The following is a 21,883-nucleotide window of genomic DNA, read 5'->3' on the forward strand; positions in this document are numbered from 1 at the left end:
AGTTCAACAAAGTAACAAAAACATGTAAAGAGAAATTGTTTGACTAGAGCAAGCAGTTTCTTACCAATATCTTTCATTGTGTGTCTGCGGCGTGGTTTGAGAATGGGCTGGGAAGCTTCCACAGAGCCTGGTGGAAAGGCAACGTCTCGCCGTATCAAAGGAGGCTGTACAGGTGGCGGGGCTATGTGTGAAGCTGGGACTGGAGGTCCAGCTTTTTGGATCTTCATCCCAGAGTGCATGTACGGTGACTTGCTAGGCGACGTTCTGTTCTCCATGGGCCTTGGCATGGGCGTTGGGCTGGACACTTGTGGAATGTGGTTTTGAGACGACTGATAGTTAGACTGCAATGTTCTATTCATAGGCGGACCAGAACCTCCAGGTCCGTATGGAGGCTGCCGCTGGTTGACGTGACCTGGCCACGGACCTTCATGATTCATTCGCTGGTCTGAAGGCATCATGTCTTCAGAACGGTGGAAGCCTGGGCCCTGAGCGGGAACAACAGGAGCGCCCTGTCGGTTGGGATAGTTTGAATAGTTCATCTCATTGCGGCCTTGCCACATTGGACCCTGAGGTCCGTCAGGAACCGACGGCATGGGGCTTCCCATCATCTGCGGCGGCATGGACGACTGAGAATTGGGGCCTCCAGAATTAGGGCCCCTGTCCCGACCAAATCCGAAAGGGAACTGACCGGGTGGACGTCGATCTGAGCCAGGATAGGCGTTGTACTGGTTGTACATTTCCTGATTGGACTGGGGTCCACATGAGGGCTGAGTGCCTTGTTGCTGCTGACCACTGAATGGAAACATTTCCCCTTCGTGACGCTTTGCTGGGGGACCATAGCCACCATCTACAGGCCTCTTCTGTGAGTAATTCTGCAATGCAAGGAAAAGAAATTTTAGAAATCACCTTCCATTTAAATATTTATAGAAAATGTATTTTTGTTGTATGATCAACTAACATCTATAAATCTTTAAAATAATGATTCATATAACAATCTACAATTTTAGGTTCAGTGCTACACAAACCGGCTGCTGCTGCGGGTACATTCCTGGCTGCTGATTTGGGTATGGTCCACCAGGGGGAGCACTTTGTCCAGGGTAGTGATTTCCATAGGACTCATGCCTATAGTACGTACATAAAATGAAAATCAATAATGTAGAGGCATAATTTTGTTTAGTTTATGTACATACACAGATACAACATTAATAGGACACCTGCTCAATCACTGATCTTCTGAAATCAAGGCTATTTATATATAAAAAAAAATCTCGACTGTCCAGGATTGCTGTGCGGATTTAACTAATTAACTGCATTCAGTGCCAAGAGGGTTATTTAAGGTCAGGATATTGAATATTTCACCACCACCCCACCTCATCCCAAAAGGACTAGAGGTAGCATCTAATCAATTATTCCACAGAACATAGTTATATTGCTCCACAGCTCAATGCTTTATGATGTCTTTATAGTCTTTAGTTTTCCATTCTTAAACTCACGCATGCCATTCATACATAAAATATAGGGTAAAATGCTTAAAAAAAAAAATTAAATGCAAGGAAATTCTATTCTGGAGCTAAATTAATACATATTGGACTGCAATTGACATACAGAAGAGAACAAGTAATTCAACCAACCTTTGCTGCTGTGGGGGCCTGTTGGGTGAGTACATCCCTGTGTCGGCACTGGAAGGCATCATGTTGGGCTGTGGTGCTCCAGGACCCATACTGACATCTGGACCCATACCTGGTTCTTGTCTATGTACAGACACCAAACAGATCATTAAGCTCACACAAATTTTTCCATCGCCAAACCAAAATCTTTACCGAAAAAAAAAAAAAAAAAAAAAACATTTTGTGGAACTTATTGGTTAGTCATACCTTCGTTCATATCCTGGTCCATAAGGATACTGTTGTCTCTGGCCCATTTGCATATTACCCATAGGCCCTGGAGGCCCTCGGTTATACTGCTCACCCATTGCACTGTTAGGGCCTTGTCCTGGAGTCATGAACTGTTCACCAGCTGCTCAAAATTAAACAAAAAGTAAGAGAAGTGTTATTTGCACTTTTTTGCTGAGCTAAATTCATAATTGGTCACAATTACTCCACAGCTTGCCTACTAGAGTATTCCATACCATAATATAAACTTAACTTAACCTTTAAAAAGTCTCACTCTTACCTTTTCTCATACCCCCGAATGGATCCTTATTGGGCTCATAGGGTCCCATGCGACCCATCATATCCGGAGGTCCACCACTCATGCCAGGCTGGTAGCCAGAGTTGGGCGTCATTGAGTTCCGCCTAGGAAAAGCAGGATCTCCACCATCAGCGAAGGGGTCCTGAAGATTGACACTGCTTCTATAAGAGATTCAAAAAGAGTATTACCACCTTCACAAAAGCTTTTAATTTAGTTAATTTAGCAGAAACATCAACTCTTAAAAGTCATGTGAATTCCAATCTGGCTATTCAGACTAAGTCAGATTGATGCTCATCGGATATGTATCTGTAATTAATGTGTATTTAATATCACATTCTGAAGTGACAAATCAGAATTAAATTAGTGTATTTTTTGCTATTCACACTGCCACACAAACAAAAAATCTAAATGACAAACATATATAATAAAAATAATGGCCATTTCTATATGTTGTGTGAATGTAGTGTTAGAAATCTTTCCCAAATATACCTTCCGACAGGCATAGGGGGCATCTGGCTGTGGGGCGTTGAAGCTGGAGTGGGGGGTTTCAGGTCTCCTCCTTCAGCCATGGAGCTGCTCGTGGATTGGGGAGTCTGAGGACCCTGTAATGAACCAGATCCCGCTGTAGAGAGAGACAAAAAAGCTAGTTAGAATTTGAGCATGGCCCTTTTGGCTTTTATAGCTTTGATAAGTCTGATACATTTTAAGAATTACATAATGAGCTGGACCAGGTGTTCATAGTGTTATGGTTTTGATTTTAACCGCAACCAAATGGCTTTGTCACAGGCCTCTAACAAACCTCAATCAACCAAAAAAAAAAAAACCCTAAGAAAACACAAAAAAAGTACTTCACAGTTTCCCAACATCTCAAAAAGCAGAATATCAAAAGTGCTTTATTTCAAGCGTTTATTTCTTTTAATGGTGATAAGTATGGCTTACAGCCAATGAAAACTCAAAAGTCTGTACCTCAGAAAATTTAAAAACATTACACAATACCAATTGGTACTTTTGGCAGTATGAGAAGGAGCTGCTGAAAGTCCTGCTGGAAAATGAAATCTGCATCTCCATAAAGCTTGCCAGCAAAGGGAAGCATGAAGTGCTGTAAAATGTCCTGGTAGACGCTGCACTGAAATTGGACTTGACATAACACACCGTGGACCAAAACCAGCAGATAACATTGGTCCACTGTGTTATATCAAGTCCAAACTCAGCACAGCTTCTACCAGGGAATGTTAGAGCACTTTATGCTTCCCTCTGCTGATAAACTTTATGGAAATGTGGATTTCATTTTGCAGCAGGACTCGGCACACTGCTCAAACTGTCAAAAGTACCAACTGGTCTTAATATATATATATATATATATATATATATATATATATATATATATTCTAAGATTCTTATATAATATTTCTGAGAAACTGACATTTTGGTTTTCAGTAGCTGTAAGCCATAATCAACAACATTAAGAGAAATAAACACTTGAAATAGAATGGAACACTATTTCCATTCCTCTTTTCAAATATATCCTACTTTTTCAGATGCACTTGTAAATATAAATATAAGAAATATGTAGTAAGCAGGCATCCAAGCACTGCATGACGGCATATTTGAAAAGCACTCCAGGAATGTGCTAGCCTCATCATTTTGTGCCTCAGCACAACGCTTCTGGCACGCAGATTTTGGCAGCCCTTAATTGCATTTGAGGAGTTTACACCCCCATTGCCAAAGGGAAGCTTGCTGCTGGCTTTGTGCTCATAAAGCGCCATTTCTCGGCTCTCAGTTCAGCATCTCAGCATGCCAGTGCCTCCCCTACTGCTGCTACAGAGCCACAGACTAACAATAGGCTAACCTCAGGCACTGTCAGTTCACCACGGGGCTCAGAGAGATTTGCGTGTTTGTTGTGTGTCTGTGTGGTGGGAGGAGCACGGACTGAGCGCGGGAAGACGGCGCACGCCTCTCTCTCTAAATCAGCTGGCATAAATGGTGACGATGTGTGTGCCACATGTGAGTTCCTTTCCTGAGCACAGCTGAAGGACTCACTATTGGCACGGCTGGCTGATGAGTCATGCCTCCATTCATTAACTTGTACACACACACAGACGGAGAGAGAGAGCGAAAGAGAGACAGAGAAAGAAAGAGAGGGGTCATTACCAGGTCAGATTTATTCACGTCTCACACTTCACACAAGCGCTCCCGCACACACATGCACACAATCCCCCCCTCCCTCTGCTCTCTCTCCTCTGGGCAAGGATTTCCCTCAAACACTGATAAAAAAGAAAGAGGGGAGAGGGAGGAGGGGAAAACACTGGGGGGAGAGAGAGAGAGAGAGAGAGAGAGAGGGGAAAAAAAGGAGGATGAAGGGGAAAAAGCGTGTGACTCAACATCCCCCCCCCCCCCTCCCCCTCCATTTTTTTCCTCATTCATCATTTTCTAGCTCAGCATACCCCTCCAGGGCCTCTGCTGCCCAGGTCCAGAAGACAGCCCTGGAGTCCCTGACCCAGTGCCAAACAGACGCGCTCCACATCACAGAGGATTCCCCTCTTACTCATCCGCTTCCTTTCCCTCTTAGCATATAATCTCACTCCTTTAGGCAGTCACGTGCTACAGAAATATCAATCATTGCTCACCAGGCACAGGAAAGTGTGACAGCTGGGGATAATGCATCATAAAATAAAACCCTATAGAGATTAGATTAACCCTGTAAAGTTCTATTAATACCCAATTTGGAAGGCCAACTACTCGATCACATATGGATCACTCCCCCATTCACTCGCAATGGCACCAGCACTACCCCTATGTTCACACTGGCAGGCAACAAGTCACTTGTGTCGCTCAAAGCTGTCCGCAATGTTGCACGTGGACATGTATTGCCGTAGCAGGTTAGCATGCTAGCAAGCTACTCATCACTACACACTATACACTACTGCTATTTTTCTCCAAACTAGTCCTGAGTTTCTGCAAAAATGCTTCATATCAAACAGAAAGAGCAAAAACAGCCATTACAATCCTCTCCGTTGTGTTCAGAACCCACACTTCAAGGGATATGAACCAAGTATGGTAGAAATCAAAAATCCATAGAGCAAAGGTTGCAGATCTCAGGACCTTGCATTTCGGATGGGTCTGAAGAATTTGTTCGGCCACAACTGGTGTAGAACGTCGCTTTACCGCTTCATAATTAATTTGTGTACAATTGAGAAAATTTTATTTCGTCTCTTGTTGCAGCTACAAATCATGTCCTCCCATAGGTAATGAATGGTCGCCTGCCGCTCTGTAGCCTGCCAGCGTAAACGCAGGGTTAGACGGTCAGTACATGCACACGCCTCTTCTGATATATATCATAGTGTCACGACTTGCATTGAATCTGATCCTGCATTATTTTAAAACTGAAAAATTATCAAACACATAGTTCAGTAAGCTCACAGGGTCAAAGTGGGCTTATTTGTTTTCCTGTTCTTAGAACATGTCACCACCAATTAGTGCTGGACGATATGGCCAAAATTTATATCACGATATATTCCTTAAATTTCGGTCGATACGATATAATTTCGATATCGATAAATACTTTGAAGGCCTCAGAAAAAGAATCCCTGCAATCTCTGCAGCTTGCACTGCAAATTTAAATTATTATTTAACTGTGTATTTGCACTTTTTGTATCAATCTATCTAATGGAAATCTGTACCTACTACTGTATGAAAATGTTTTTTAAGTCTTTGAAACCTCCTTTCACAAAAACTTTAATACTTTAGAAATAAAAGTAGTCAAAATAAATCAATGCTCAATTTTATTTGCATATAGCAAAATAATAACATGACATCCCTGTCAAACATAAGCCTATATAACTATTACAAATAAAAATAACTTTAAATTACAAGAGGCAGAGCTTCTTATTCATTGTAAACAAATTTAACAGATTAAAACAAAAGTGTTTTAACTAGGATATATAATACAAGAAGCCTTTATATACATAAAAGCAACAAGATTTTCCCGTCAAATAAACAAACCTATAGGATTTTTCAACTATAAATAACTTAGTGACAACATAATCTATTAAAGTGCTTCAGCCAGAATACAAGAGGTATTCAACATGATATCAACGGCAAATAAACAAACCTAAAGGATTCATAAACTTTAAATAACTTAGTTTCAACATAATCTATTAAAGTGCTTCAGTCAGTATAAGGAAAATATTGTATGTAGTGAAGATGCTTGAGGTGGTGGAACAGATTAGATGTATTAACGTCACGCTGCTTGTCGGCTCCACTCACCGGCACAATTTGCAGCAAAGCGGCAAGCGAGCGGACCCGCGGCTGGGCGAGCGGACTCGCGGCTGGGCGAGCGGACTCGCGGCTGGGCGAGCGGAGCCGCGGATGAGCGAGCGGAGGCGCGGATGAGCGAGCGGACCCGCGGCTGGGCGAGCGGAGCCGCGGATGAGCGAGCGGACGCGCGAATGGGCGAGCGAAACAGCGGCTGACCGAACCGAGTCTACCCTAGCCTTGGATCCGCTCGTCCCGGCTCCGTTTCGAGACATTTTAGATGCGTAGCGGAGCGGACCTGAACCTAACCTAGCCTAGCCTAGCCATTTTAACCTAGCCTAGCCTAGCCTATCTGGCTACGTGCCTGTGTGATTGCGTCATCACGCACTGAGGTAGCACAGCTATGGGGGCTGAATGTGTTTGGCTCTGCGGCGAGCTGACGCCAGTAAAAAACGCCTGTCCGTGACAGATTCTGTACATAATACATATCGATATACCACAAAAGTGATATCACCGTTATTGAAACATTTCTTATCGCGATAAATACCGATATCGAATTATTGTCCAGGCCTACCACCAATCAATGAACTCCTCCACCACCCCCATCTTGTGACATTCTTGTAGGCACACAAGAAATGAGCTTGTTTGGCCATGTTGAAACTTCCAGTTTCCATGATTGGGACTTTTCATACCAACTAATCTCCATGAAGAATAATTCAGACCAAATAAACAGAACATGAAAACTATAACCTCTGAATCTAATTCATACTATTACTTTGAACCCACATCTCAAATCATTTTCTAACATCTACATTTAATAGCAGCATCCTCAAACAAACACTAAAGAAGCCTCCACTGGAGCTCTAAAGAATTAACTCATATTCCAACTGGGAGAGAGAGCAGTAATACAGAAAGCACTAAAAGTTTGCTGCAGAAATCTTAATCGACTATGAACACAATTTTCCCAGCCAGCAATGCAACGGTCATCAAGCACTCACATTCCGGCACTAACATATTAAGGCATGCCAAAGCACTAAACATTCACAGCACTGGAGAACCAATATAGGAAATGACAAACAATCTATAAAGAATGCATTTTACATCAGAATTAATGTGGTTCAATAAAACATTCCAGTTTATGAGCACATTATATCATATTACGCTTATAAACCTTTCTTGGGGGAAAAGAATCTTTCTTAACAACGTCAGTAACAAACATGTTTACATGTACTACAAATAAATAAAGCCATTAACCTGTACATTTGAGTGTGGTCATAAAAAAATCTGAGAGCCAATGGTAAGAATGGCATTTTGCAAGGCCATTTACGTTGAAGTACTACAGCAGACAGGTCAGTAGCTAGAGATGTGTGATCTAGAGATCAATAGTGTTATTTAGATAGGATTAGTTTCTGAGGGGGTCCTGGGGTAATTTTCTTTTTTATGGAGGGTCCTCTGTGATTTTATTCCCGTCCAGATCAACCATGTAAGTGTTTTTCTTAGACATCCTCTGAGAAAATTAAAGACTAAATTAGCTACTGTTTTTTGCTGACCTCCGTGGTCCTCCAGTAATTTTAGTCCTATCCAGACGCACATCTCTGAGTTTGTCCTCTGCCACGCACCATAATTACACTTTGGGCGCACTTTTCCACAGAGAGCCACGTAAACGCAACAGCTAGTGGAAATGGAGGAGCTACTGAACGTGATGTCACGTGACAGAGAAAGCCAAAAAACTTACTGGTCCTTCTGTTTTTTCAATTGCAGTCCAGACGAAAGAGTTTTATCACTGAATAAAAGTGTGAAATATTTGTCCCCCTGAGAAACCAATCCCTTACAGATAGGGCTAATGTCTACACTAACCTGGAGATGGTGGTTGGATTTTCGGTTGGTTCTTTTTAGGGTCATTGGTGAAGATGTCAGGTGGCGGATCTTCTCCACGCTCGATCTTGCACTCAAAGGCATACAGACACTGAATGTACTGCTTCTTCAGTGAGCTGGCTGCACTGCTAGATGTTCCAACATTCAGGTTTGTGGCCAGCTCCCTCCACTTCTTGTTCTTGTTCACCTGGAACAGGAGAGAAAGAAAGAGAGAAGGTAAATATCTACACAGTTGGTAAAGCAGTGAAACGACCGATAAGAAATCGATGTGACAGAATCGTGACTTGGGTCAGTAAATGCCTGTGAAGGATATGATCTTTGGACTGTGAAATCACCTCTGTCCCAAGATTACTTCTACACCAACAGAAATTACCTCACTTATGCAGTTTATTTACTTACGTGACCGTAACAAACACACGCTCACCTGTGTGAGACCACCAATCTCCTTCACAGACACGTAGAGGCGAAAGAGGTCGAGAGGTTTACGGCCTACAGCAGGCAGGTTTGTCATGCCCATCGCTTTCTCGTCAGCAAAGGCCAGGTACCGGTCCACCCACATCTTCCTCTCTGGCTCAGGGCCCAGCTCATAGAGCCGGGTTATCTTCTCATTAGTGGTGGTAGATGAGTTTGACTTCTACATAAAAAAATGAAAACAAAACCAAACAATTAAAACATGGATAAATACTCATATTATTAATACATGGAAAAAATATTAGATGTGAGTGCCTAAAAATGCTTTAATTTCTTAAAGAGAATCCAATCTATTGGCAAAGAAGCAAAAAGAAAAACTGCTTTCAAGGCACTACAGGGTTCCCTCACGTTTCACTTCACTCCATGGGAACACTGCCACTGTGCACTAAATGAGCTCCTCACCTTTTTGGACTCCGTCTTGGGAGTCCCATCAACTTTGTTATTCATCTTCTGTGCTTGGTTTAGCTTATCCATGCCAAACTCTGGGCTGGGAGCCATACCTGGAACAGAGATTGAAGCTTTTAAACATCCTAAAATGCATTTTAATTAAATGAACACTCCAAAATAAATATGGTCAGTCAGCACGGTTTATAAAGCACTCCACACAGATTCCTCAACTCTGTTGTGGGAATTCCTAAAATAGGGTGGTGGATAACAGTGGCTTGACATGAGACATACTAATATTTTTTTCCATTTCCCTGAAACACCATCATCTTTGAATTCTTTGACTTTTTAAAAATTAGTTTGTGTTCAAAAACCAGCAGACCGAATAAGGGTTACCAGTATATCATGGGATGAAATTGGATGATTACTATATCTTGGTCATTTGCTTATTATCAGTAATGAAAGTAAGTGCATGTGCCTCTCCTCTCCACCTCAGCCCCCCTTAATGGCTTTTATGCAATTATCACACAATTATATTTATGGTCCAGGTTTAATGTTCTGTTGCAAACTTACAATGTACTAGAATGCCATCTAAAAATAAAGTAAATTATATCAACATTTTTTTTTTGTTTTTTTTGCACTTTAAGGCGCACCAGACTATAAGGCACATTATTTTTAAATTCAAACGAGTGCTGGATGTTAATCTACACAGATTTCTCTTCTAAAAACTGTTTATTTGGGTGAGTAAAGCGCTTCTGTTTATTTACAATAAGATTAGATTTCCAGATTTCTACTAAAGCTAGCCAGATTGCACTACACTGAGTAGTCCTGAGTGTTATGAGCGAGCGGTTCGTCCTACGTAGCTCGTTTTAATATGGTAAACGGGAAGGCTACAGTCTGATATACTCCCCTCTGAACAGAGAAAGAGCTAACTAGCACTTAGCTTGGTTAGCGGTAATGCTAATGCTGATCCAGCAGTGCTAGCCAGTATTAGGAACAGGCTACAAGCTGATAATACTTACCTCTGAATGGCAAAAGAAAAAAAAAGCGCAATTAGTGACTAATGCTAATACTGGTCCAGTCTCGAGTCTCGATGCTGGAGAACTAAACTAAAGAACTTTACTATAACGCTGCACAGTGGCTTTACTGCTCCTTACAACCTGACTGTTAGAATTCAATTATAAGGCGCACTGAGAATTTGAGAAAATTAAAGGATTTTAAGTGCGACTTATAGTGCAAAAAACAGGTTAAAGCATCAGGACTGTGCTGCTTACCTGCTGAGTTGTTGGCCATGTTGCTTCCCATAGGGTATGGCCCTGTCTGGTTTATCATGCCCTGCATGCTGTTCATAGGTGGGGCATACGGAGATCCAGCTCCCATCATCCCCTGGTTCATGTTGGGATAACCAGGTGGCCTAGAAACAATAAAATGACCAAGAGGATTATTATTTTTATCAAGCTAAAAGATCTATGACCATGTATATTAATCAGTGACATAAAAGACCATAAACACTTCAGATTGTGACCGTTTGCCCTTAACTTGCAAGGAAAATTGTTGCTAGTGTAAAACAGACACTCAAGCTTGCTGCCTTTCATGCTCTTTTCCTTTCACTGACTGTGCTGTGCTGGTTATACATAAGGAATGCTGTGGTTTGTCAGTCTTACATAAATGAGCCTAACTCCATCGTAATAGTTTCCTTCCTGTCTCTGCGGTCATAGTCTGTCCGCTGCTTTTTCCTGATATTATCACCTTTCTCCAGTCCACTGCCAAAACCATAAGGATACCACATGATAAAGAAATGCCTCTAAATCCAGGAGTGTTGGGCCCAATCCCATTTCACCCCTTGTTTCTACCCCTCTGTTTTGTTTGTGCACACCTAGGGGTAGGGTGTCCAGAGTCTTGTTAGGCTTTTCAGAGGCATACTTAAAACAGAGGGCTATGAAAATCACTGACAAGATGCTGGCACAAACGACCAAATATACCCACAAAATTGAGTATTTTCCTTGATAAAAAAAATATTTATAACATTATATAACCATAGTTTAATCTGTAGTATCAAAGTTTCATTGGCCATGTTCTTTATAACAAGCATAAAATAAAATCATTAGTAGTTTATTTCAGTGGCTAGCTATGTAGCTAACATTCCCATTCCATCCCATCCTTAAATGGTGCAACATCCTTAAAAGCTAATAAAAGCTAATGTCAGCTGCCAATCCCAATCACAGAGGAATTAAGTAATGGACAATAATAATAATAATAATAATAATAATTGTTGCACCACCTTTCCCTTTTCTGCACTTAAATTAACTACTTAACCAGCAGTAAGGTTGCTGAACTTTTGCGCTCCCCTGCTATAACTAGCTATATCTGTATCGGGTGCTTGAAGGGCTGTCTCAATTCTGAGGGGGAGGACTTTAATCCTTCCTCTTGTAACTCTGTTCAAAACAAGAGATACGGGTATAAAAGAGAAATGGGATTGGGCCTGAGAAATGGGATTGGTGTGCTGTTCTAAAGTGTGGATCAGACACAGTAGTGCAGTGTGCTGCAGTGCCCTGTGGACAGTGTCTTGTGGACAGTGTTCTGTAACCACTGAAGGACTACAGGACAACCAACACAAACTAGCAACAGATAACCTTCTGTCTATATATGAAAATAAAATAAAATAATAAAATATATAAAAGAAAAATCAGATAATATGTTCCAATGACCCTACCTGTGTATCGAGTTGGTCGGGCCGTGGTGCATGCCTGCCGCAGCTGGATCCTGGGGCTTTCTGTTCAAGCCAGGCGGAGGGCACATGCCTGAGGCCACCTGTGGTGGCATGCCAGCCATGTTGGGACCGGGAGCCATGCCAGGGCCATAAGGCCTTGTGCCCATCTGCCCTGGACCCATACGCCCAGGGGGCATCCCTCCATACGGCCCCCCTCCTCCTTGCCCTGCCATAGGGTTCATAGTTCCACCCATGCCGGGTCCACCTGGGTAGTTCTGGTTGGGCATATTGCCGTAGCCTGGCTGCCTCGGGTAACCTGTTAACAAGAATGAAGAGTGTCAACATTGAAAAAAGTGAGAATCCAAGAGAGGAGTAAGAGAAAACCAATTCAAAATCGAATTAAGACTAATTTTATTTACCAAACATACTTTTTTATAAGACTTTAGAATAGTTAAAGCAGCAGTCCTTAAGATATTTCCATTTTATATAAAGAAGCAGTAGTATTCCAAAGTGTGGAGGGGAAAATTTATTTTAAAATTCTGATAAATCAATGTGAAAAACAGACTAATAGGTCTGGTAGGTTTTCCCAGGAGTTCTTCAGGCCAGCTTGTGCAACTGTGATGCTACTAATGTTGCTGATACAAGTGTTACTGTGAACATAGAGCTTTCAGAATGGCAAACTTAAGTCTGTCTGTTTATTAAGACATAGTTCTACCAAAGAATTGCAGAACTAGAACTGAAAATAGATGGCAAGCTAAAGGAGATTAAGAAAGTCCTTGCTAAAGTCACAAGATTCACAAACTAAGTAAACCACACCACAATATAGGTTTTAGAAGTACCTAAAAATACATTATCACCAGAGAGATCTCCTACTTTAAGAGAAAGCTAATTTTTCAAATACAGATAAGTAAACCCAGCAGGCCTGTGCAGTCTCTACTGGACCAGGTTACACTGACTGACTGCAAACAGCGCATGAGAAAGCTAACTGATGGATGGGGCTTTAGAGGCTCCACATAACTTGTCTCCTGGCTGCTCTTCAAGTTCATATAATAAAAGGAAGAAAAAGGTCTCTTAAGGGACAGAAGCATTTTTTAAGTGGAGAATGTAGCAGAAAGCTTCAAAGGCTCTGCATGTGTGAGCTCAGTTGTAGTGGGTAGCTTGACTTGGCTGTAAGGAGCTTGAGGGGGGAATAAAAAAAGATGAAAGCTGAGAATGGATGCAAAAAGCAAGGGCAAACTATGTCCATCAGTGTGCAACCACTTACTCTGCTTCCAGCCTCAGCTGCTTTGCATTCTAAACATTCCGGCACTCGCTCACTCTCTCTCACATCGTGTTTTACTATTACCTAGCAGCTGTAGACAACTACAACGCTGCTCTGTTTTGCTAGCTTTTCCTTTTGCCAGAGGCCTGTCATGTTTCAGTACATAAAGCTCTCTCACACATATACACACAAACAGACATGCAAACGCTCTTACCCTGAGGCCCGTACTGCCCTCCCTGTGGCCCATAGTTGCCCATAGAGTTATTCTGAGGATAAGGCCCCATCCCACCATGCATCTGGCCTCCAGATGACTGACGAGGGGATAAGGCAGAAGCAGGCTGAGGAGATCCGTATGGTGGCATTTGGGGGTTCCGCATATAGACTAAAAGATGAGAAAGAAAAAATAAGAGAGACTTATATATGTTAGCAATTAAGTACTCAGAATAAGAATATTCCTGTGATAAACTTGAACATGATTAAACAAAGAGGCATTTAAAAAGACATCTGTAAATATATCGTCACTGTTGTAGCAGTTTATTAACAGTTAAGCACTACTGTTTAACATTTTTTTCAAAAAAAAAAAAAAAAATTAAAGATACTGTTTACAGTAACAAACATAAGCAATTGAAGAATATTTAAAATGCTTCACCTCTATCCTGGCCCATGGCTGACTGGTTCATGGAAGAATGTAGAATTCCATCTGACTGAACACTGGATGGTCTGGGGGGCATTTGGTTTCCTAAGGAAGGCAGATACAAAACTTCTTTTAAAACAAACCAACAAACCAGTAAAGCAATCATCAATATTACCCACCAAATCTTACCAAACAAGTAATTTGCTGAACAATGTGAGATGATTAAGTCAAAAACATATACAGAGAGAAAAACATCTCTGTAACGTCACACATGTTCAAAATGGTGCATTCCACCTGACCATGCCCTCCCTGCGTGGGCCTCCTCATGCACCCAGTAAGACTGACCAATCAGGTGCTCCCAGATGCACATGAACAGCAGCAGAACACACTGTTTCTAGTCTCCCCTCAGACAGTTTCAAGGCACCCCAAATCAGAAGGAACACTTTCCACCAATCAGACGCCTTAATTACCTGTCACTCACGAATTCTTTCTGAGCCAGACCCGCCCCTACATCAGTGTCGGAGCGTATGCAGAGGACAACGGAGATCCGCTGGACTAGAGAATAAACACTTATTTCTCTTCATTACCGTGCGTCCATTCGAGTGTGAGTGTTTCTTATGGTACCTTATAGTTGTTTATAGTTATTTAATTGTGTCATTCATCTTTGCTTGTAGATAGTGAAGATAGTTGTCCTGTTGTTGATATCTTTCAATAATTACTCTTGTGATCTAAGTAGATTACCTCTTGAAAGTATATTTATAACTGCTGATATACATATCGCTACTCAATCACAACGAGTCAGTGCATTTAGTGTGTTTAGTAAATGTTTAATGTAAGAACTGCAGGTTTTACAGACTAGAGGTATTGCTTGTTTCAGCATCCAACTGCACATCCGCTCATATAACTTAAAGGGCCAGTGTACTACTATTATCAGTATTCATATCAGCTGTTGTTCAGGGCTGAGACTGTATTACTGTGTTATGCATGCATGTATAGTTATCATTATATGTATATTTTATATATATTGTCTTCATTTAATTGTTATCTTCATGTATGTGTTTTCATTTACAATTATAGAAACCACGGCTAATTGCACAGCTAATTTCACGGCTAATCTCAAGGCTACGCTCATAGCTAAAATCACGGTTGGACGTGTGGCATGTGTGTGTGTGCGTTTCAATAAACCTTTATTTGGAATTGATGTCTGAGTTCTGACCGGACTTCCTGTGGCGTTTGCTGTTTACATCGTATCAGCACTAAATCCATAACCAACATATTCATCACCTCACTGGGTTTACAAAACAACATTTCAAGGTCCTTCGAGCCGGATTCAGCGATTACCACAGTTATGACATCATTTCCTGATGAGCACAACCGTCCTCGCCGTGACAGACGCCAGCCACGTTACCTGGAGGACTACTTGGTGAATTTGCCGCTGCGACAGCTGCCGCAGTCATACACACCACATAGTCACACCGACGTGGGAGCCAGCAGGCCACGGGATGCAACTCAAGCTCCCCCTGTTCGACCAATAACGTCAAGTCTCAGTCCAGATGCAGTCTTCTCAGCTCTCAGGGAGGTGCAAGAGGACAACATGCAGCTACGCAGGGAGATGCGGCAAGTACTCAACGCCCTCTCTCCTTACCAGAGGCCCACACCTGCAGCCACAGGCATCGGAACCTCTTCTTCAGTACGACTTCACTATATGGACAGTGACAGGTCCTACGAAGAATTCCCTGCTCCACCGCAGTTCTCTACACCCCTGCATCGTACATGGCAGCAAGATGCATCATGGCCTCCTCCTCCTCCTCCTATCTTACCACCAGTGCGACCAGACTGGGATCAATTTCCGCCACCACCTCAGGTGGAGTATTCTTGCCTAGGCAGTGCAGGAGAGCAATCCCGTCAATCATCTCCAGGACGGCTGCCTCCACAACTTGTGTCAGAGCTGACAGAGCACCTGCGCAGTACTCATCTTCAGCCACAAGAGCAACCTGCTCCTGCACCAGCCTATCAGGCATCCCCACCATCAATACCCACTCCGGATTATGTGTTACCATTCACCCCTCCACGTACCTCAACTGCTCACGCACACCAGCCCCTCTGGCAGCAACCAGCAGACCAGAGGATATGGGGCCAGCATTTCTACAGTGCACCACAACCTTTCCCCCATCCCAACAAACCATTCTCTCCACCACGACAAGAATCCACATATCGTGGACCAAAACCACACATTCCTATCTTCATGGATGATGATCCTCGCCAATTTGCTCGGCTTAAGTTAGCACTGGACAATCTCTTGCCAGCTGATGCTACAGAACAGTTCAAGTATCAGATACTGGTGGACCATCTCAAGCTGGAAGATGCCCTGCTGGTAGCTGACTCATACAGCAACAGTCGGTTCCCATACACCAGGACCATGACTGCACTCACAGAACTGTACGGCCAGCCCCACAAGCTTGCCCTTCAGCGCATCACTGAAGTGCTGGCTGAGCCACCAATCAAGAGTGGGGACATTAAAGGGTTCCGCCTGTTTGCTCTAAAGGTAAGAGCTTTAAGTGGCATGCTAGCTCAGCTAGGGAAGGAGGGAAGAACAGAGCTTGAATGTGGATCACATGTATCACGCCTGCTATCTAAGCTACCACATGACTTGCGGGCTCAATTCAAGAGGTTCACCAACCCTCTCCGGATCCCCATTCCGACATTGCTGGACTTTGCAGAGTGGTTGGAGTATGAAGTTCGAGTACAGGAGGATGAGATCACTGTCAGCCACCGTAGGACAGCAACAGAGACCAGGGCAGAAAGACAGAAGAGCTTCAGGACAAGGCAGACAGTAGGTACACGCTCCACCACTGTCTTATTGGTCGACCCACCTACAGAGCCATCCAAACCTGTGCCACCCATAGATCAGAAGGCAGATAAGCCAAAGAAATACTGCCCATTCTGTGACAGCCAGCAGCACTATTTCAATCAATGCAGTGCATTTAAGCAGCTGTCCACAGAGCAACGCGTGAGCTGGATCAAGGATGGAAAAAAATGCTGGAGATGTGGGAGAGACCACCAAGCAGTGCAGTGCTACCTCAAGGCCAGATGTCAAAAGTGCAATGGCACACATCTAGAAGTTCTACATGAGGTGAATAGTGCTACCAAGCCTCCCCAAAGGATAACACCTACATCTGCTCAGCCAGTGACATATTATCTGGATCCTGCACGGAGAAGCAACTGTGTGTTGCTGAAAATGGTGGAAGTGTATCTTCATCACAAGGGAAAGCGCTTGAGGACTTATGCCATCTTGGATGACGGATCAGAGCGCACCATCATTCTCCACACTGCTGTTCAAAAACTGGGTCTCCAAGGGCCTGCTGAAGAACTGGCACTTCGAACCATCCGCCAGGACCTTCGAGAAGTATCAGGGAGGTCTGTGTCATTCTCTGTGTCTGCTGTTGATCAGCCACAGAAACTCTTCAGAATCCAGCAGGCATTTACCTCAACAGAGTTGGGTTTATCCACCCACTCACATCCGGTTGAGACTCTTCAGAAGACCTATCGTCACCTCCGAGGTCTGCCACTTAACTCATTTTCACATGTCCAGCCCCTGCTTCTTATTGGCTCAGACTACCCACACCTCCTAACTCCAGTTGAGCCAGTACACCTAGGCCCCCAAGGTGGACCAGCTGCACTCAGGACGCGTCTTGGCTGGACGCTGCAAGGTCCAGCTAAAGTCCTGAACCACCAATCCTCCACATCACAGTGCCTGTTCACCAGTCTATCGCCAACAGCAGAGCTGCTCCATCATGTCTCTAAACTTTGGCAGATGGATGTCCTGCCCTACCGGAACGAGAAGATCATCACACGCTCCAAGCAGGACACAGCAGTTGTCAGGATGCTGGAGGAGAAGACAGTCAGGGTGGAAGTGGATGGTATATTCAGATATGCCACACCCCTCTTGTGGAAAGAAGATGCTCTGCCACTTCGGGCACCCAAAGAAGCAGTCCTGGGCCATCTGCGTGGGACAGAGAAACGGCTGGCTCAGGATCCAGCTAAAGCTGGCTCATACAAAGGAGAGGTGAGAAAACTTTTGGATGCTGGCTATGTGGAGATACTTGCACCTGATGCAGTCCAGATGAGTACCGGATCATGGTACATTCCTCACCACATGGTCAATCACAATGGCAAGGACCGCATCGTATTTAACTGCTCGTTCACATTTCAGAATGGAAACTTGAATGAACAGCTCCTTCCAGGTCCCACCTTAGGACCATCCCTACTTGGTGTGCTGCTCCGTTTCAGGCAGCACCCAGTGGCTGTGAGCAGTGATATAAAGGGGATGTTTCATCAGGTCCGCCTTCTGCCAGAAGACAAACCCTACCTGCGCTTCCTCTGGAGGGACATGGAGCGCAGCCGAGAACCAGATGTGTACGAATGGCAGGTGTTGCCGTTTGGAACAACTTGTAGCCCATGCTGTGCCATGTTTGCCCTCCAGAAACATGTGCAGGATCACAGCAGCCCAGATGAAGATATACGCCACTCCACAGAGGACCACTTTTATGTGGACAACTTTTTGCAGAGCTTTACATCTGTATCCGAAGCCAAGTCGTTAGTTGACAAGCTGCAGTCATTACTCCTCTCTGGTGGGTTTGAGCTTCGTCAGTGGGCCACTAATGTACCAGACATCATCAGCCACCTGCCAGCTGACACCAAATCTGACAGCTGTGAGCTCTGGTTGTCACATGATGCAGCTGACCCCCAAGAACGGACACTAGGACTGCTTTGGCACTGCATGTCCGATACCCTCACTTACCGGCTTCGCCATTCAGAGCATTTAGAGCCCACAATGCGCAGCATCTATAGGGTACTTGCAAGGCAGTATGACCCTATTGGCTTTCTCATCCCCTACACCACAAGGGCTAAGATCCTGGTACAGGGTCTCTGGCGGAAGGAGAGAGACTGGGACGATCCACAGCTCCCAGAAGACATTCTCAAACTGTGGCGTGAATGGGAGAGTGAACTCCATCAGCTCCCCTTCATCTCTCTTCCACGGTGTTATCTTCAGCCAAGATCTGACACATCAGCATCTTATCAAACCATACATGTATTCTCTGATGCATCAGAGCGAGCATACGGAGCAGTAGCTTATCTGCGGACAGTGGATCAGTCAGGCAGCATACAGGTAGCCTTCATGGCAGCAAGGTCACGGGTAGCACCAATCCGACAGCAGTCTATCCCCAGGCTGGAACTCTGCGCTGCCCACATCGGGGCTCAGCTAGCTGTCGTATTGAAGAAGGAGCTCACTTTTGTCATTGCCAGTATCACACACTGGACCAACTCCACCACCGTCCTGACCTGGCTTAAGTCTCAGTCTTGCAGGTATAAGGTGTTTGTTGGCACCAGAGTAGCCGACATCCAGGAGCTGACAGAAGACAGTCCCTGGCGATATGTTACCTCTGTGGATAACCCTGATGATGACATAACCAGGGGGATTGCTTCCCTGAGGACTTTACTCGGTTGACAGCAGGAAAACCAGTCTCCACAAGCAGCAGACTCCTCACTTTGGCTCCAGAGTTCGATGCAGAGATGCAACTGATCCGTGTGGGAGGTCGACTCCGCAGATGCGAGACTCTGGATGAAAATACTTTACATCCAATCGTACTGGACCCACATCACCCCATAACCCAACTCATCATCCAGGACTTTGACAGCCGTCTTGCACATCCTGGACCCGACCGAGTATATGCAGAGCTACGCAGGCGATTTTGGATATTGCGAGGGAGAGCAGCTATCAAGAAACACCAGCACAACTGTCTTCATTGCCAGAAATGGCGCAGCAGGCCAGTCATCCCTAGGATGGCCGATCTTCCACCCTCCAGCCTGCGTCTCAATCAGCCTGTTTTCTGGTCCACAGGAGTGGACTGCTTTGGGCCATATATCATTAAGATCGGACGGCGCACCGAGAAACGATGGGGAATAGTGTTTAAGTGTCTGACAACCCATGCTGTGCACCTTGATCTTCTCACTAGCATGGATACAGACGCTTTCCTGATGGCGCTCCGACGTTTCATTGCACGTCGAGGTAAGCCCCATGAGCTGCTTGCTGATCAGGGCACAAATTTCAAAGGTGGCAGCTCAGAACTTCAAGAGGCATTCAAAGCACTCACGCCAGAGTTACAGGCACAGCTGGCGAGTCAGCAAATTGATTTTAAATTTAACCCCCCTCATGCTCCACACTTTGGCGGATCCTGGGAGCGGGAGATCCGATCTATCAAATCTGCCCTTCACACTACTCTTGGAGCGCAGAGTGTATCAGAAGATGTCCTGATGACAGTGTTAGTTGAAGTTGAGGGGATCATCAACTCCAAACCACTGGGTTACACGTCGTCAGACATCGCAGACCCAGACCCCATCACACCCAATATGTTGCTGATGGGGCGGCGAGATCCATCTCTGCCCCAGGTCATCTACGCAGAGACAGAAATCCTCAGTCGGCGCAGATGGAGACAATGCCAGGCACTAATTGACCAGTTTTGGACCAAGTACATCAAAAGTTACTTACCATCACTCCAAATACGCTCCAAATGGCATCAGGAGAAGGACAACCTCACCATTGGTACCGTTGTGATGATTGTTGACCAACAGCTCCCTCGAGCCATGTGGCCAGTAGGTCTCGTCACAGCAGTTGTCCCCGGGGCTGATGGCAGGATACGGACAGTTAAAGTCCAAGTCAAGGACCGGATATACACACGTCCTGTTGCCCGGCTCATCAAACTGCCATGCCTCCCTGACAGCTAATATGTGATATCTAGGACAACAACTTTGCTCCACAAAGTTGGGGGCGGCTGTTCAAAATGGTGCATTCCACCTGACCATGCCCTCCCTGCGTGGGCCTCCTCATGCACCCAGTAAGACTGACCAATCAGGTGCTCCCAGATGCACATGAACAGCAGCAGAACACACTGTTTCTAGTCTCCCCTCAGACAGTTTCAAGGCACCCCAAATCAGAAGGAACACTTTCCACCAATCAGACGCCTTAATTACCTGTCACTCACGAATTCTTTCTGAGCCAGACCCGCCCCTACATCAGTGTCGGAGCGTATGCAGAGGACAACGGAGATCCGCTGGACTAGAGAATAAACACTTATTTCTCTTCATTACCGTGCGTCCATTCGAGTGTGAGTGTTTCTTATGGTACCTTATAGTTGTTTATAGTTATTTAATTGTGTCATTCATCTTTGCTTGTAGATAGTGAAGATAGTTGTCCTGTTGTTGATATCTTTCAATAATTACTCTTGTGATCTAAGTAGATTACCTCTTGAAAGTATATTTATAACTGCTGATATACATATCGCTACTCAATCACAACGAGTCAGTGCATTTAGTGTGTTTAGTAAATGTTTAATGTAAGAACTGCAGGTTTTACAGACTAGAGGTATTGCTTGTTTCAGCATCCAACTGCACATCCGCTCATATAACTTAAAGGGCCAGTGTACTACTATTATCAGTATTCATATCAGCTGTTGTTCAGGGCTGAGACTGTATTACTGTGTTATGCATGCATGTATAGTTATCATTATATGTATATTTTATATATATTGTCTTCATTTAATTGTTATCTTCATGTATGTGTTTTCATTTACAATTATAGAAACCACGGCTAATTGCACAGCTAATTTCACGGCTAATCTCAAGGCTACGCTCATAGCTAAAATCACGGTTGGACGTGTGGCATGTGTGTGTGTGCGTTTCAATAAACCTTTATTTGGAATTGATGTCTGAGTTCTGACCGGACTTCCTGTGGCGTTTGCTGTTTACATCGTATCAGCACTAAATCCATAACCAACATATTCATCACCTCACTGGGTTTACAAAACAACATTTCAACACATGCACACACTGATACATTTTCACATGTTGCCTTTGTTTTGCTGTGCTTCTAATAGTGTTGTAGTCTAGAACAGAGGACAAGTCAAGACCAAGATATTTAGTAGTTAAGTCCGAGCCAACACCAAGACCGGGAGTTGTCGAGACTAAAACAGAGACCAGAATACATTTTTAATAGTTCTAGCATTTATCTACAGCTCTGTTACTAATATTACTTATACTGCTGTCG

General features: G+C 44.1%; 2 protein-coding genes and 1 long non-coding RNA gene across 4 annotated transcripts in view; 2 read left to right on the forward strand and 1 right to left on the reverse strand.

The window, feature by feature from the left end:
* The window catches only part of arid1ab (AT rich interactive domain 1Ab (SWI-like)), an 88,290-nt gene that overhangs the window by 3,600 nt on the left and 62,807 nt on the right, over positions 1 to 21,883 (reverse strand). The window contains exons 6-18 of one of the 2 annotated variants that reach the window (XM_049476172.1): positions 13,795 to 13,884; positions 13,360 to 13,527; positions 11,888 to 12,200; positions 10,449 to 10,588; positions 9,193 to 9,290; positions 8,744 to 8,953; positions 8,302 to 8,506; positions 2,680 to 2,812; positions 2,173 to 2,348; positions 1,875 to 2,016; positions 1,632 to 1,751; positions 1,026 to 1,122; positions 65 to 872 (exon numbers count right to left, since the gene is read on the reverse strand). In XM_049476172.1, the coding sequence (XP_049332129.1) occupies positions 65 to 872; positions 1,026 to 1,122; positions 1,632 to 1,751; positions 1,875 to 2,016; positions 2,173 to 2,348; positions 2,680 to 2,812; positions 8,302 to 8,506; positions 8,744 to 8,953; positions 9,193 to 9,290; positions 10,449 to 10,588; positions 11,888 to 12,200; positions 13,360 to 13,527; positions 13,795 to 13,884 (2,700 nt within the window). Of the gene's footprint in view, positions 1 to 64; positions 873 to 1,025; positions 1,123 to 1,631; positions 1,752 to 1,874; positions 2,017 to 2,172; positions 2,352 to 2,679; positions 2,813 to 8,301; positions 8,507 to 8,743; positions 8,954 to 9,192; positions 9,291 to 10,448; positions 10,589 to 11,887; positions 12,201 to 13,359; positions 13,528 to 13,794; positions 13,885 to 21,883 lie in introns of both variants that reach the window. The other variant, XM_007253022.4, reaches the window with a different exon arrangement.
* Positions 14,057 to 14,980, forward strand: LOC111190346 (uncharacterized). Its single transcript, XR_007438422.1, has 2 exons — positions 14,057 to 14,383; positions 14,857 to 14,980. It is a non-coding gene; the product is annotated as an uncharacterized LOC111190346 (long non-coding RNA).
* Positions 19,614 to 21,542, forward strand: LOC111190345 (uncharacterized). Its single transcript, XM_022664085.2, has 2 exons — positions 19,614 to 20,945; positions 21,419 to 21,542. Exon 1 carries the CDS (start codon positions 19,624 to 19,626, stop codon positions 20,563 to 20,565), a length of 942 nt encoding a protein of 313 aa, XP_022519806.2. The 5' UTR covers positions 19,614 to 19,623; the 3' UTR covers positions 20,566 to 20,945; positions 21,419 to 21,542.

This window comes from Astyanax mexicanus, chromosome 3, assembly GCF_023375975.1.
Source record: "Astyanax mexicanus isolate ESR-SI-001 chromosome 3, AstMex3_surface, whole genome shotgun sequence".
NCBI classification, from domain to species: Eukaryota; Metazoa; Chordata; class Actinopteri; order Characiformes; family Acestrorhamphidae; genus Astyanax; species Astyanax mexicanus.